This window comes from Topomyia yanbarensis, chromosome 3, assembly GCF_030247195.1.
Source record: "Topomyia yanbarensis strain Yona2022 chromosome 3, ASM3024719v1, whole genome shotgun sequence".
Classification (NCBI taxonomy): domain Eukaryota; kingdom Metazoa; phylum Arthropoda; class Insecta; order Diptera; family Culicidae; genus Topomyia; species Topomyia yanbarensis.
Genome location: NC_080672.1, coordinates 181,278,884 through 181,295,101, shown reverse-complemented (window position 1 = coordinate 181,295,101; position 16,218 = coordinate 181,278,884). Strand labels below are relative to the sequence as shown.

The 16,218-nt window shown below is 39.4% G+C and overlaps 2 protein-coding genes across 4 annotated transcripts in view; one reads left to right on the top strand and one right to left on the bottom strand.

Annotated features, from left to right (window-relative positions):
- LOC131693147 (uncharacterized) overlaps nucleotides 1-16,218 on the bottom strand; it is a 369,761-nt gene that overhangs the window by 10,968 nt on the left and 342,575 nt on the right. The window lies entirely within an intron of this gene.
- On the top strand, nucleotides 1,189-4,337 carry LOC131687460 (uncharacterized). Its single transcript, XM_058971550.1, has 2 exons — nucleotides 1,189-1,515; nucleotides 1,632-4,337. Exons 1-2 carry the CDS (start codon nucleotides 1,189-1,191, stop codon nucleotides 4,335-4,337), a joined length of 3,033 nt encoding a protein of 1,010 aa, XP_058827533.1.

Sequence of the window (16,218 nt, the reverse complement as noted above, 5' to 3'; positions counted from 1 at the left end):
TATATATATATATATATATATATATATATATATATATATATATATATATATATATATATATATATATATATATATATATATATATATATATATATATATATATATATATATATATATATATATATATATATATATATATATATATATATATATATATATATATATATATATATATATATATATATATATATAAATATATGTTTCGCTAGAATAGAATGCCTCTCAGCAGATAGGGCGGTGGTACAGTAATGGAGTATTAGCCTTCGGGGCATTTTATTTGGCTAACTAAAACGCTCTTTTTTGATTGCCGGAAACGGCATTGATGACAAACATTTTATGCTTTTCAGATTCGGTATCAAACAGTAGTGTGGTGAATACCCCACCCGGTTTCTCACACTACAGTTTGCGGAAGGTTCAGCACTTAAGCGTGGTGTCGACCACACCCGGTTTCTCACATTCAAGTGCTTTCGCTGGATAATTCCACTTCGTTTCAGCTTTCAGGTTATGGGTCCAGAAAAGCTGTTGGCAACGCTGAATGATTCAACACGATTAATTTAAAAGCACGTTTGTAATAAATATTTACCTAAAACGCTAACTATACTTACCTTGTACAACCACTTATCTATACAAACCTTGTGCACATACACTTGCCAACATTTACTTTATACAGATGAACTACAATTGAAATATAACACACTTGTGATTGAATTGTCGAACAGTGAACACGTTTTTTTATAACCAAGAAATTTCCCTGGTAAAAGTAACTTTCGCCAAAATTAATAACCGTCGTCGCCGAATAGCTTCGCCGCCCAGTTCGCCCTCGTCGAGTCCCGTGAGAAGGAAGAAATTATCGTATACAAAGTTGGTGCCGAAACCCGGGATTGTGTGTTGCAGCAAAGGGCAGGACGGCATTGTCGTACTTAAGGGTAGCCATCTTTCTCAACGTCGTGAGCCACATGGTGCACTAACCTGTTACGCCGGAATTTATCGCTGTGGATCTCGCCTCTGGAAGGATCGATTTCTCGAAGGATCCTATATCATCATCGTCGACACAGTGATATTTGCTGGTAACGCAATCCATCAGACACTCAAGGAACACCACGTGTCTGTGTGACAGGTTTGAGGTTGCGTCAAAGGTACGAATTACATCGAGACCAGGTGGGTGCATTTATTTTATATTTCATTACAATGAGCATGATCAAAGTTACACCGCCAAAGAAAAGGCCGGTTCGATCAAATGCAGCGAAACTCAAAACACTTATGCGCCAGCGAGCAAACATTTTCGGCTCCGCTGCGTTGATTAAAAAGTTCAATGATCAATTTCGAGAGGGCCAAGGGCATCAAGTACAAGTGGGGATCGATTCTCTTGCTCAATTATGGGCAGGCTTTGCGAGTGTTCAAGATGATATCGAAGAGATTGAAGATCGTGTTGACGGCGAGAGTGAAGTTGAAGCAACATTGTCCGACGAACGAATCCAGTTCCAGGATCTATATTTTGATCTCAAGGCCTCTCTGGTCAGTAAGTTATCTGATCGACCGCCTACGAGTGGATTGCCTTTCGGGACATCTTCAAGTCTATGATCCACACTAGTGTCCATTTGACACCTGTGCAGAAAATGCACTATCTGTAGGCTGCATTTAGAGGGGAAGCTGCTCGTATTGTTGCTAATTTAGAGGTTAATGCCGCCAAATTCACGATCGCATGGAAATCGGTTTGTGAGCGGTATGATAACCCAAACTTGCTACTCAAACATCATTTTGCAACCTTGTTCACCATTCCCAATGTAAAAAAGGCTTCTTCATCCGCTTTATACGATCTAGTGGACGAATTTGATCACCATGTGGGTATTTTGGAGAAATTAGACACACCAGCAAATCTCTGGAATACAGTACTCGTTGAAAGTCTCAGTAAGCGACTCGATCCAGTAACATTGAAAGAATGGGAGAACAATTGTGAAGGTGATGCAAGACCAACATATCAAAATTTGATTGACTTTGTTCTAAAAACGTCGAGGGTGTTACAATCAGTAAAACTGTTGCACAATTGTAACCAACCGGTTGACTTGAAACCTGTCAGGCCCAAACCAATTTCCTCACACATCACGACTGAGACTACATTCAAATGTAAACATGCCCACCCACTGTTTAAATGTGATCAATTTCTCGGAATGGAAGCCAAGCAGCGTTTTGAGTTTGTGAAGAAGCATGGATTGTGCATAAATTGTCTGAAGGGATCACACCTGGCGAAGAACTGTAGTAGTAGCTGTTGCAGAAATTGTTCGAAGAAACATCACACGCTGCTGCATTTGCCTCCTCTTCATACGGGCCATAAGCCTGCTACGCAAACATCTTTAGCCTGTTCAGCTGTAACCAGTGACGTGATTCCTTCAGGACAACTGTTGTCGCATACAAGCTTGTTCGCATCGCAATCATGCCCTTCACCACCTCCGTCGCAAGTCGTCTCGCGCGCAATGGATTCGGTATCGGCTTATACGTATTCGGTCGTCGTCGCTCCCTCCCCGCCGCCGGTTGGTTCGTCCGTATCATATTCGATCGGTAGTTCGGCAGTCGATCAGAACACTTTGCCTATGGCTGCATATGTTGCACCGAAGAAAGATTCCGTCGGTTGTACGGGTGAAGTGTTTCTTTCAACGGTAGTTGTGAAGGTGAAAGGAACTACTGGTGGTTCGCACTTCATTCGTGGAGTTTTAGACAGCTGTTCACAAGCCAACTTTATCTCTGAAGCTATGGCAAGAAGGCTTGAGTTGAAACGTGATAATATAAATATGCAAGTAAGCGGTATTGGACAAGAGATCGTCCATATACGCTCTAAGGTGCATATCAAGATTTCTTCGCGCTTTGGAAAATTTGATTATCATCTCGAATGTCTCGTGATTCCACAAATTACAGTGACTATCCCTAGTAATCATGTTGACATTTCTCGTTGGAATATCCCTGACAACATCCCGTTAGCAGATCCTCGTTTCAATATAAGTGCTGGTGTGGACCTGCTTATAGGTGCAGAGCTGTTCTACTCGTTACTGGAAAGCCACAAGGTGCGTCTGTCTGAGGGATATCCTACATTGCAACAGACGGTTTTCGGATACGTTGTCGTTGGTAAATTGTTGGAGTCAGCTAACCCATCGTTGATATGCATCGTGAGCGCTTCGAGAAGTCTTGAAACTACTTCACACCGTTTTTTGGAAGTAGAAAACTTTGATGACGGCAAATCTATGACTCCACTAGAGCAGGTGTGTGAAGACCACTTCAAGAAAAATGTTTCTAGAGCAAATGGCGGTCGATACATGGTCCGTCTTCCTGTGCGCGAAGAACTACTACCGCTGCTGGGAGAGTCATATGCAGTGGCTCAACGCAGATTACTGGCAATCGAAAGGAAATTCACATTGAACAGTGAATTCAAAAGGGAATATGTAGACTTTATGGAAGAATATCGCAATCTAGGTCATATGGAACTGAGTGCTCGCATCGAACATCCCCAGTTTTTCCTGCCACACCACGCTATTCATCGTCCAGAGAGCTCAACAACGAAAACGAGAGTAGTATTTGATGCAACATGCAAGGGTAGTACTCAAATGTCTCTGAACGATGTTCTACTCGTCGGCCCGATTGTCCAGCCATCGCTTCTCGCTACCGTACTCAATTTTCGAGCACCAAAGTTCGTATTTATAGCCGATATTGAAAAAATGTTTCGGCAAGTGTGGGTACATCCAACAGACCGCAAACTGCAGCAAATTCTCTGGAGATCGAATGCTTCGCAGCCCCTACAGCGGTATCAGCTTACCACAATCACTTATGGGACATCAAGCGCTCCGTACCTAGCTACCCGCGTGCTAAACCAACTCGCAGAGGATGAAGGAAGACGTTTTCCTCTTGGTGCGGGTATAATTCGAAAAGGATTTTATGTAGATGACGTACTTACTGGAAGTGATGACCTTGACGAATTGATTGAAGCAAGCAAACAACTTTCTCAGCTGTTGGAGCTAGGTGGTTTTCGTCTTAGAAAGTGGTGTGCTAATGATGCGCAGATTATAAGGCACATTCCTGATGATTTGAAGGAATCCTTGCCGCTAACGGAGATCGACCGTTCGACTGCTGTCAAGACACTGGGTCTACTATGGTCACATGATTCTGATGAATTTGGATTCAAAATTCCGGGTCTACCGGAGTTGAGCAGTTTTACTAAAAGAGTAGTACTATCTAAAATGGCACAGCTTTTCGACCCTCTTGGTTTGGTTGGAGCTGTCATAGTGAGTGCGAAAATCTTCGTTCAGCAGCTTTGGGCGATGAATCTTTCTTGGGACGAAGAACTCCGGTAAAGCAACGAGATTGGTGGTTCAAATATCGAAATGAGATTCCAAAACTATCGGAGCTGAAGGTACCGCGGCGGGTAATTGCAAATACTGATAATCGATTCGAATTGCATTGTTTCTGCGACGCTTTATAACGCGGATATGGTGCCTGCGTTTATGTTGTATCGACCGACGGTTTCGGAGTTTCACACAGTCATTTACTTGTTTCTAAATCACGCGTCGCACCTCTTCGTGGTCTCACAATACCCAAATTAGAATTATGCGCTGCCCTTCTTGGAAGCCAACTTGTGAATCAAGTCGTGAAAACATCTAAATTCACAGGAACAGTCACGTTTTGGACCGATTCTAGTATTGTTCTTCACTGGATCAAATCTCCCCCGACAGTGTGGAAAGTTTTCGTTTCGAGCAGGGTAGCGGAGATACAGAAGCTGACTGAAACGGATAGCTGGCGCTATGTTCCAACTCTAATGAACCCAGCTGATCGACATTCCAGAGGTGTACTCCCATCACAGGTGCTGGATGATTTTCTATGGTGGCATGGTCCAGAATTTCTCCTGCTGTCATCTACGCACTGGCCGGAAAACATCATTAAGTTAGCTAAAACAGATGAACTAGTGAAGGAAGCAGAGACCCGAAATGTTTTCACCTTTACAATCGTTAAAACGGAAAATCCTATCATTTCTCGGTTTTCGGAACTTGGAAAGCTTCTAAGGGTCGCTAGCTACTGTCTGAGGTTCTGCCGTAATTCGAGAAGCCCAAAACAATCTCGCAAGGTTGGCCCTCTTAATACCTTGGAGGTGGATTTTTCATTGAAGGCGCTTATACGCTCTGTGCAGTCCGTTGAATTTGCAGACGAAATTCATTATCTTTCTTCGAATCCTCGACGTACCCTCACTAGCAAGGATCGAAAGCTCAAATCGTCACTAAAAACCTTCAATCCGGTTTTGGATGAAACTGGGCTCCTACGAATCGCTGGGCGTTTGATGAAAATGCATTGTTCTTTAGATTCGAGAGCACCGATTTTGCTCCCTGCGAATCACCGCCTCACTTGGATGATTGCACGCTCTATACACATAAGAACGCTACACGGCGGACCAACGCTTCTCCTCGCAACAATGAGACAAAGGTTCTGGCCCGTGCGAGGACGTGACCTGGCGCGCAAGGTCGTTCGACAATGTATCACCTGCTTCAGATGCTCTCCCACACCAACTGAGCAATTCATGGCACCTCTTCCGACTGTTCGTGTTACGCCGGCGCGAGTGTTCTCAAATAGTGGCTTGGACTACTGCGGGCCATTCCACATTCGTCCGTTATATGGGAGAGGAGCAAACGTAAAAATGTACGTCGCGGTGTTCGTATGCATGGTGGTGAAGGCGCTACACCTCGAAATCGTAACCGATCTATCGTCCGTCGCGTGTGTTAATGCGGTGAAACGGTTCATCGCCCGTCGCGGTCGGTTAATTAACTTGTATTGCGACAACTCTACCGCTTTTGTCGGCGCAGATCGAGAGCTAAAATTGCTACGCTCCCAATACATGGAACAGTTTTCTACCGAAAGATGGAATGGATACTGTCTCGAAAATGGAATCACTTTTCACTTCATTCCACCGCGGTCTCCTCATCATGGTGGTTTGTGGGAGGCCGGAGTGAAATCTTTTAAACATCATTTCGGTCGGATCTTGGGAAGTAGATCCTATACACTCGACGAGATGTCTACAGCTGTTGCCCAAATAGAATGTATATTGAATTCTCGACCCTTATCTTCGTTATCGAATCATCCACAAGACTTGCAGAGTTTAACTCCAGGACACTTTATAGTTGGGGAACCGCTGTTTTCCATCCCGGAGCCTGACTACACCGAACAGAAGATTAACAAGATTAAACGTTTTCAGGAGATGACACGAGGAATTCAGGATTTCTGGAAGAGATGGTCTCGTGATTACGTGAGTGAACTGCATCAACGTTCCAAATGGCAACAAGTCCGTGATGAGGTCAAGGTAGGATCCCTGGTCCTACTGAAGCAGGACAACCAACCGCCGTTGCGATGGAATCTCGGTCGTATTGTAGCAGCTGCTCCAGGAGACGATGGACATGTGCGTGTCGTCGAAGTTCGCACGGCCAATGGAATCTACAAGCGCGCAATCACTGAGGTTTACCTTCTCCCACTTGATGATCAGGAACCGGTTCTTCATCGCAGAGCAGATCAAGGGAGTTGTTGAAACCAACCGTTTCAACGGAGGCCTGTGTGTTGGCAACGCTGAATGATTCAACACGATTAATTTAAAAGCACATTTGTAATAAATATTTACCTAAAACGCTAACTATACTTACCTTGTACAACCACTTACCTATACAAACCTTGTGCACATAGTTTCACATACACTTGCCAACATTTACTTTATATAGATGAACTACAATTGAAATATAACACACTTGTGATTGAATTGTCGAACAGTGAACAGTTTTTTATAACCAAGAAATTTTCCTGGTAAAAGTAACTTTCGCCAAAATTAATAACCGTCGTCGCCGAATAGCTTCGCCGCCCAGTTCGCCCTCGTCGAGTCCGGTGAGAAGGAAGAAATTATCGTATACAGAAGCTATTCTAACAGATAGTTTACTTTGGATGAATTTCGTTTAGTTTTAGAAGAGACCAACGTTTCTTTGGCCCAGAGAAACGATTCTAACAGATAGCTTACTTTGGATGATTTTTTATTTAGTTTTAGAGGAGACCAACGTTTCTTCGGAACAGAGATATCTATCTCTACTTTGTTTGGTTACTTTGGAAAGGGTTGTAATCTATTTCTTAATCAAGGGTAGTTTATGCGGTCACGTAGTTTGTCATTGACTAGCTTACAGACAACGAAGCGATTTTTGTTACCCAGACAGCCATCTTTTGCTGTGGGGTGAAACCTTGAATATCGTTGGAACAGGTTGTAATTTATTTTGATCAAGGGGAGCCGTTTATACGCACAAGAGTGGTTTGCAAGCAACGGAGCGATTTTTGCTACTCAGACAGCCATCTTTGCTGTGGAGTGAAGCCTTGAGTAATCGTGGTTTGTTGTCTAGGAAAATTTTAAATATTTGGTTGTTTCCTCATTAACATTTGTAAGGTTTTCCGTGTTGATAACTCGACCAGTATGGAAAACCGCCTCAAACGCCTGTATTACGGGGCGACGAGAAATCTTTTCCCTTATGGCGGAAAAGGATAGAGCAGCATTTTAAAAATGAAGGTTTTCTGCATGTGTTTGAGAGAAGAGAATTATTTCCACGCAGTGGAAGGGGCTTCAGAAGATGAGGAAAATGCGAGAAAGCAAATTTTGGAAAAACGTCTCAAGGAAGACGATGGGGCTGTTAACGAGTTATGGCTTGCGTTAGATGATGAACCGATGGGACATGTACTGCATTGCAAAACTGCAAAGGAAATTATTACACGGTTAGACCAAGTCTATCAGAAAACTGGTGCAGTGGCTATGATTGGTTTGCGAGCAAAGCTGTACACTTTCAAAACAGAGAAGTTTGCGTCGCTTAAGCAGCTGTTTGCTATGCATCAAGATATTATTAGACAGTTAGAGAGCATGGGAGAAGCAGTAAGCAGTGCTGAGCAATTAAACACTCTTTTGGTGGCTATTCCAGATAAATTTCAGCAGATCCTGGGGGCGCTGTCGGTCGTGCGAAAAGACGATTTGGAGAAAATGTCGATCGAACAGATCAGGAGAATTTTCCTCGACGCGGAACAATCGGGATCCTCGAAAGCGGAAAGACCTGTTGGCGGACTGCAGGTAGCAATCAGAGCTTAAAAAAATTGACATCGCTGCATGAATTTGAAAGAAAACGAAATTCAATTCAAGCCCGCTGCGATGAATGAATTTTTTGGTTCGTTTCCATCGTCATTCGTTCTCCCGACGCAGCGCTTTCAGGTACGGACATGTTCGGTTTCAGAAGCAAAGTGAATTTTCTTTCTATGCTGGCTCTGAGAGGGATTATCGATCAAAAGTGCACCAGATATAGATTACGCAGTTCACTTATGCTCGAAAATGTACAAGATGCTAACTTCTGCCTTCAAACTGTCGACATAATAACAAATGAATGCTTTGGTTGGTGAATGAATTTATGTTTCCTCTGCACTCAAGCATTCGATTCTGCATGAAATTTCAGTCAGTTGGAAAGTGAATGAATGAGAGAGGCGTTGAATCTGAATGTCGGTTTCGGTAAATGCAAGCAGAAATAGGTAACTGATTTTGAAATTTCGTAACACTGGTAGCAATAATGGTGGGGAAGTATGCGCAGCCGGGAAAGCATGGTGAACGGAAGCCGTTGGTGTGTTTCCAATGTGGTAAAACAGGCCACAAGAAACGTTTTTGCCGCCAATGGAAGAAAAATGGGTGGGTAATGTGAGAGACATAACCGGAGTGAAGTAGAATACACTTTAGAATGGTTGCCCTAATAAAAAACCTATTTTAATCCACCTAGCGGTGCAATTGTGCCTTTCTCAATCATGAATCACGAGAATGTGTGCGTTGTTTATATTCATTAAAAGCTTTTAAATGCATATATTACATTTTATTATTGTACATCACATGACAACTATGTACAGGAAAATAAATCATTATTCAAATCTAAAATTTTGAAAAAGAAAGAACAGCCACGGTAATATTGAACTGAAAAAAGGTGCGAAATCGGCAAAGTCCCAAAAAGTCGATTTTTATAAAAAAAATTTTTTTCGAGATAACATAAAATCTCAACGTTTCATGCATTTTAAAGATGTTTGGCATCAAAAATACGAATTCGATTACTGAAATTTCATGGGGTCCCCCCTTTGAAAAAAAATTTGAGTTCCGGCTTATATGGGAATTTCATGTGTGACCGGACCGTTCAGTCTATATTTCCGGAACCATACAAGCGATCCGTGCGAAATTTTACAGACATCTGTGGGGATAATATAGCTATCATTTGGGACTAAGTTTGTGAAAATCGGCCCAACCATTTCCGAGAAACTGATATGAGTTTGCTAGTTATGAAAGATGGCCGCTTTTCCCGGGCACTTCCGGAACCGTCTATGGTGGTCAATGTAGTCAACGAAAGTTGGTTTGGCCGTCGGTGACCTAGAACTGCAAAGTTAAGTTATTTGAGAGACATTTTAGCGAAATTTTTATCTTTTTTGCTTCCATCGGAGTATCGGTTTGAATCACAATTTGCTATGTGATCGCACGCCACAGCCCGTAACTCCGGAAGCGGAAGTCGGTTGGGGATAAAATTTAATGGATATTTACGGGGACGTAACATCTTTCATTTGAGACTAAGTTTGGTTGATTCGGTCTAGCCATCTCCGAGTAACCGATGTGACTGTTGGTCTGAATTTGGATACTTCCGCCGGGGCTTCCGGAACCGATGATGGTGACCAATGTGACCAAAGAGACTTTGAATGGCTGTTAATGACCTAGTACTACAAATTGAAGCAGTTGTGGTCACATTTTGGAAAAATTTTCACCATTATACATTCATTGCAGAATTTCTTAAAATCGACATTTTCTGCGTGATCGTACTCATCACCCTGTAATTCCGGAACCGGAAGTCGGATCCATTAGAAATTCAATAGCAGCCTACGGGAACGTTGCACCTTTCATTTGGGACTAAGTTTGTAACAATCGGTTCATCCATCTCTGAGAAAAGTGAGTGAGATTGTGTTCGCGTACACACACACAGACGCACATACACACACATACATACACACACACAGACATTTGCCGAACTCGACGAACTGAATCGAATGGTATATGTCACTCGGCCCTCCGGGCCTCCGTTAAAAAGTCGGTTTTCAGAGCAATTGCAATACCTTTCTATTGAGAAAGGCAAAAAGGTGCAAAATCGGCAAAGTCCCAAAAAGTCGATTTCTAAAAAAAAAAATTTCGTGATAACATAAAATCTCGACGTTTCATGCATTTTAAAGATGTTTGGCATCAAAAATACGAATTCGATTTCTGAAATTTCATGGGGTCCCCCCTTTGAAAAAAATTTTGAGTTCCGGCTTATATGGGAATTTCATGTGTGACCGGACCGTTCAGTCTATATTTCCGGAACCATACAAGCGGTCCGTGCGAAATGTTACAGACATCTGTGGGGATAATATAGCTATCATTTGGGACTAAGTTTGTGAAAATCGGCCCAACCATTTCCGAGAAACTGATATGAGTTTGCTAGTTATGAAAGATGGCCGCTTTTCCCGGGCACTTCCGGAACCGTCTATGGTGGTCAATGTAGTCAACGAAAGTTTGTTTGGCCGTCGGTGACCTAGAACTGCAAAGTTAAGTTATTTGAGAGACATTTTAGCGAAATTTTTACCTTTTTTGCTTCCATCGGGGTATCGGTTTGAATCACAATTTGCTATGTGATCGCACGCCACAACCCGTAACTCCGGAACCGGAAGTCGGTTGGGGATAAAATTTAATAGCCATTTACGGGGACGCAATACCTTTCATTTGAGGTCAAGTTTAGTCGAATCGGTCTAGCCATATCCGAGAAACCGATGTGACTGTTACTCTGAATTTGGATACTTCCGCCGGGGCTTCCGGAACCGATGATGGTGGCCAATGTGACCAAAGAGACTTTGAATGGCTGTTAATGACCTAGTACTACAAATCGAAGCAGTTGTGGTCACATTTTGGAAAAATTTTCACCATTATACATTCATTGCAGAATTTCTTAAAATCGACGTTTTCTGCGTGATCGTACTCATCACTCTGTAATTCCGGAACCGGAAGTCGGATCCATTAGAAATTCAATAGCAGCCTATGGGAACGTTGCACCTTTCATTTGGGACTAAGTTTGTAAAAATCGGTTCATCCATCTCTGAGAAAAGTGAGTGAGATTGTGTTCGCGTACACACACACAGACGCACATACACACACACACACATACACACACACACACATACATACACACACAGACATTTGCCGAACTCGACGAACTGAATCGAATGGTATATGTCACTCGGCCCTCCGGGCCTCCGTTAAAAAGTCGGTTTTCAGAGCAATTGCAATACCAAAAGGCAAAAAGGTGCGAAATCGGCAAAGTCCCAAAAAGTCGATTTTTATAAAAAAAAAAATTTTCGAGATAACGTAAAATCTCGACGTTTCATGCATTTTAAAGATGTTTGGCATCAAAAATACGAATTCGATTACTGAAATTTCATGGGGTCCCCCCTTCGAAAAAAAATTTGAGTTCCGGCTTATATGGGAATTTCATGTGTGACCGGACCGTTCAGTCTATATTTCCGGAACCATACAAGCGATCCGTGCGAAATTTTACAGACATCTGTGGGGATAACATAGCTATCATTTGGGACTAAGTTTGTGAAAATCGGCCCAACCATTTCCGAGAAACTGATATGAGTTTGCTAGTTATGAAAGATGGCCGCTTTTCCCGGGCACTTCCGGAACCGTCTATGGTGGTCAATGTAGTCAACGAAAGTTGGTTTGGCCGTCGGTGACCTAGAACTGCAAAGTTAAGTTATTTGAGAGACATTTTAGCGAAATTTTTATCTTTTTTGCTTCCATCGGAGTATCGGTTTGAATCACAATTTGCTATGTGATCGCACGCCACAGCCCGTAACTCCGGAAGCGGAAGTCGGTTGGGGATAAAATTTAATGGCCATTTACGGGGACGTAACATCTTTCATTTGAAACTAAGTTTAGTTGATTCGGTCTAGCCATCTCCGAGAAACCGATGTGACTGTTGGTCTGAATTTGGATACTTCCGCCGGGGCTTCCGGAACCGATGATGGTGACCAATGTGACCAAAGAGACTTTGAATGGCTGTTAATGACCTAGTACTACAAATCGAAGCAGTTGTGGTCACATTTTGGAAAAATTTTCACCATTATACATTCATTGCAGAATTTCTTAAAATCGACATTTTCTGCGTGATCGTACTCATCACCCTGTAATTCCGGAACCGGAAGTCGGATCCATTAGAAATTCAATAGCAGCCTACGGGAACGTTGCACCTTTCATTTGGGACTAAGTTTGTAAAAATCGGTTCATCCATCTCTGAGAAAAGTGAGTGAGATTGTGTTCGCGTACACACACACAGACGCACATACACACACACACATACATACACACACATACATACACACACAGACATTTGCCGAACTCGACGAACTGAATCGAATGGTATATGTCACTCGGCCCTCCGGGCCTCCGTTAAACAGTCGGTTTTCAGAGCAATTGCAATACCTTTCTATTGAGAAAGGCAAAAACCGATTTAATCCACCTAGCAGTGAGATGAGACATTTCTTACACATTTTACTATTGGATTAGTTTGCAGAGCTCACGAGAAGTATGCACCCAACTAGAGGTGGGATGAAAACAGTTCTAGTTTTCTAGTAGGGTTGGGAGTACCGGTTTTACCGTTACCGAAAACCGGTAAAACCGTCCAAATATTAAATACCGAAATACCGGTTTTGCAAGAATGAAAAACCGGTATTTTCGATATTTTTTTTTAGCGAAAACTATTTAAATAATTTTTCATTGTTTTTTTTATAATAGAGCTTTCGAAATACTTTAAAAATATTTTCACCTACTAATATTAGAAGTAAGATCGCCTGTTTTGGGACACTTCAATGTTTTTGTATAAGCAGTGGAATGCAGCTCGATTGATCTTCAGCACATGGCTGTATTAAATTAGTGAATCAGTTTCCTTCCTTCGATCATTCTTGCTCATAGTAATAATGTTATTACGCGCGCGAATGTTAATTGCATAACAATCTGCATCATATTCAATCGTTTGTAGAGAGAGAAATCAACTCATATTTGTCGTTTCATTGGTTATAATAATACGATGCATATTCTTTATATTTCGAAATCTTCAATTACACAGCTATTAGCATATTCAGTAGTCACATATCGCTTGAATCAACTAAACAACACTCACGACAATCAGTTGTCCGGAGTTGAAGTTGCATTTTTAACAATCTAAGAATCTGTTATAAATTCTCGGTGGCTAGCTGCTCAGAGCAATGAATACATGACAACACTTCTCCAAGCATTGACTTGTGCAATTATTTACCTCACCCCACTGACAAAATTCCTGCCCGTGGCAAACGTGGAGATGCAGAGGTACACGGTCTCCATAACAAAATTTGTTACGCTAACATTTCGTTCCTTCCCAGATGGCTGTAAAGACGCGGCAGACATCGCCATTGGCATTATACCGTACAGAACTCTCGATTGATGATGGATAGCTACTCCCAGGTTCCATTCGCAAATTTTTTGTGACATTTTGCTTGTTCTGTTCAATTAAGGACTAGCAATTACGAGTTGTACGGTCATCCTGCTCATGCTCAATTGGAAAAGGAAGCACATAAACGCTGGTTTTCAAGACGAGGTGGAATTAAAACTTAAGCGGTTTCATATACGAAGTAGGACTGTTAAAATGGGTATTTTGAATACTGGTGACAAAATAGACAGATTAACCTGACCTATTACAAATCTAAAACGTTTTTGATGCGCTGGAGCTCAAACATTTTTTGAACATTATTTTCAGTATATGTTAAGGCATTTGTATAAGGAGAAAACAGCAATTTTAGGTCTGTTTTCGAAATAATGGTTTGTCGAATCTCTTTTGTCTCTTTTTGTCTACTGCATTTAGCTAACCTGCTGTGCTTTTTGGTACAATAAGCGAGTTAGACAACATGACGACATGCACACTTTTCATGCTGCGATCATCAGTGGTTCTCAAGTAACGTCTGTTGAGCGATTACTTTGTTAATAAAGTATGAATTGACATCAAAGCAAGTTAAATGCGACTGCTTTGTAAATTCAATTTAATTTCGATTTTTTCTTTGTGATTACCGGTTTTTAGCGGTTTTACCGGTTTTTTTCATTTTCAATACCGAAAATACCGGTTTCTCAAAACGCCTCGGTTTCCTAGTTTCTAGTCTTGCACGAATAAAATCTCGAATAAATTATAGAAATCAACAAAACGACTAGGTTTTTAAATTCATAAAATGAGTAGAAAAATTAATGTAAATCAAAATTATAAAATACACAAATGAAATTAGATTGGGTTATCAAATAAAAATTAAGATTTTATTTAGAAATAGTTATAAGAATAATAGAATAAATTGACTCATACTAACAAATTGAATGAAATAAAACAAATGACTGAACAAATGAATCAAATCATTCAAATGATTCAAATGAATCAAATGATTCAAATGAATCAAATGAATCAAATGAATCAAATGAGTCAAATGAATCAAATGAATCAAATAAATCAAATGAATCAAATGAATCAAATGAATCAAATGAATCAAATGAATAAAATGAATCAAATGAATCAAATGAATCAAATGAATCAAATGAATCAAATGAATCAAATGAATCAAATGAATCAAATGAATCAAATGAATCAAATGAATCAAATGAATCAAATGAATCAAATGAATCAAATGAATCAAATGAATCAAATGAATCAAATGAATCAAATGAATCAAATGAATCAAATGAATCAAATGAATCAAATGAATCAAATGAATCAAATGAATCAAATGAATCAAATGAATCAAATGAATCAAATGAATCAAATGAATCAAATGAATCAAATGAATCAAATGAATCAAATGAATCAAATGAATCAAATGAATCAAATGAATCAAATGAATCAAATGAATCAAATGAATCAAATAAATCAAATGAATCAAATGAATCAAATGAATCAAATGAATCAAATGAATCAAATGAATTAAATGAATCAAATGAATCAAATGAATCAAATGAATCAAATGAATCAAATGAATCAAATGAATCAAATGAATCAAATGAATCAAATGAATCAAATGAATCAAATGAATCAAATGAATCAATTGAATCAAATGAATCAAATGAATCAAATGAATCAAATGAATCAAATGAATCAAATGAATCAAATGAATCAAATGAATCAAATGAATCAAATGAATCAAATGAATCAAATGAATCAAATGAATCAAATGAATCAAATGAATCAAATGAATCAAATGAATCAAACGAATCAAATGAATCAAATGAATCAAATGAATCAAATGAATCAAATGAATCAAATTAATCAAATTAATCAAATTAATCAAATGAATCAAATGAATCAAATGAATCAAATGAATCAAATGAATCAAATGAATCAAATAAATCAAATAAATCAAATAAATCAAATGAATCAAATGAATCAAATGAATCAAATGAATCAAATGAATCAAATGAATCAAATGAATCAAATGAATCAAATGAATCAAATGAATCAAATGAATCAAATGAATCAAATGAATCAAATGAATCAAATGAATCAAATGAATCAAATGAATCAAATGAATCAAATGAATCAAATGAATCAAATGAATCAAATGAATCAAATGAATCAAATGAATCAAATGAATCAAATGAATCATATGAATCAAATGAATCACATGAATCACATGTATCAAATGAATCAAATGAATCAAATTAATCATATGAATCAAATGAATCAAATGAATAAAATGAATAAAATGAATCAAATGAATCAAATGAATCAAATGAATCAAATGAATCAAATGAATCAAATGAAACAAATGAATCAAATGAATCAAATGAATCAAATGAATCAAATGAATCAAATGAATCAAATGAATCAAATGAATCAAATGAATCAAATGAATCAAATGAATCAAATGAATCAAATGAATCAAATGAATCAAATGAATCAAATGAATCAAATGAATCAAATGAATCAAATGAATCAAATGAATCAAATGAATCAAATGAATCAAATGAATCAAATGAATCAAATGAATCAAATGAATCAAATGAATCAAATGAATCAAATGAATCAAATGAATCAAATGAATCAAATGAATCAAATTAATCAAATGAAT